Raw genomic sequence first — 1,158 nt, 5'->3', positions numbered from 1 at the left:
ATTTTTTATTTTTTTGTGTTCTTGTTTTACGTTTCGGTTTTTAACTTTCATTAGTTTTGTTTTAAATCCCAGCTTTTTTTATAGTTTTTATATTGCCCGTTCTTAGTGGTTTTATTATGTTTATATTTTTTGTGTTTCGGTTTCTTTGTTTTAAATAAATGTAGACATTCTACCTTTGTTTTTCGGCCTACCACAAACCTGCCATTTATTTATTCAGTTTTTTGTTAGCATTTTTTTTTTTTAAGAATGGATCAGACCTTGAACCTCTCAAAATCACTACACATGGACTGCGTTTCTCTGACTGATATAGTGTACATTCCTGTCAAGTCCTCAAAGTGCTGTATTCTCAAATTAGAATATGTATATATAAAAAGATGTCTGCACACTTTTTAACATATTTCATCTATGTGGTCTCATGTACTGTATCATCACAAACTTATTTTGTCTTGACATTCTTGTTGATATGTGAGGATGGTTATCATTTGCTCAGGTTCTCGGCATCAGGTGTCATTTCACAGCAGAAAAGAAGACATATTTGTCATCTTTTTCTTTATTTTCCTCTACCCTTTCTCGAAGATATTATGCAAAGGTTTCTAGATTAAAGCTTACAGAGATCTTAATGTACCTTTTCGTAAGAGTAACAGGAAATATTGGTAACAGAAACTATTTTATAGCACAATATATTGAATTCAGCATTACTATAAGTTTCTTCATTTGTTTTAAGATAGTTTTCAGTCAATTAATGGTACTGCAGTTCTAAAAGTGTGGTATATTCTTTTAAGACCATATTTATATCTGTTGATATACAGTTATCTTTGTACAGAGTAACACTATAACTGTTTGGGGCACTTCTACCCAGAGCATATTACGGGGATACGTTCCACTGATCCAAATATTGTTTATTGTTGCCAGCAAATGTTTAGCATAGATTTTCTCTCAAAATAGGAATATTATTTAGCATACTTTTAGGTTTCCAAGATCACTGAATGCTATGAGATATACATAAAATTTATATACTTCTTACAAGCCACAAGTGTTCACTGGATATTTTATTTATATATTTTTGTTTATATACGTGTGTGTGGTGGGGGGCGTTTTGGTGTGCGGTTGTGCCTATAAAACAATGTACTAAAAAATAATAATACTAACACACAAAAT

The 1,158-nt window shown here is 30.9% G+C and overlaps 1 protein-coding gene across 1 annotated transcript in view; it reads right to left on the bottom strand.

Annotated features, from left to right (window-relative positions):
* Positions 1-1,158, bottom strand: part of LOC119591606 (zinc finger protein 354A-like) — a gene marked incomplete at its 5' end in the record, with an annotated part of 18,448 nt that overhangs the window by 7,473 nt on the left and 9,817 nt on the right. The window contains 3 exon segments of the mRNA XM_037940364.1: positions 258-338; positions 610-625; positions 750-836. Coding sequence (XP_037796292.1) covers positions 258-338; positions 610-625; positions 750-836 — 184 coding nt within the window.

This window comes from Penaeus monodon, chromosome 29 (assembly GCF_015228065.2).
Source record: "Penaeus monodon isolate SGIC_2016 chromosome 29, NSTDA_Pmon_1, whole genome shotgun sequence".
Taxonomy (NCBI): Eukaryota; Metazoa; Arthropoda; class Malacostraca; order Decapoda; family Penaeidae; genus Penaeus; species Penaeus monodon.
This window is presented reverse-complemented; position numbering and strand designations above follow the sequence as displayed.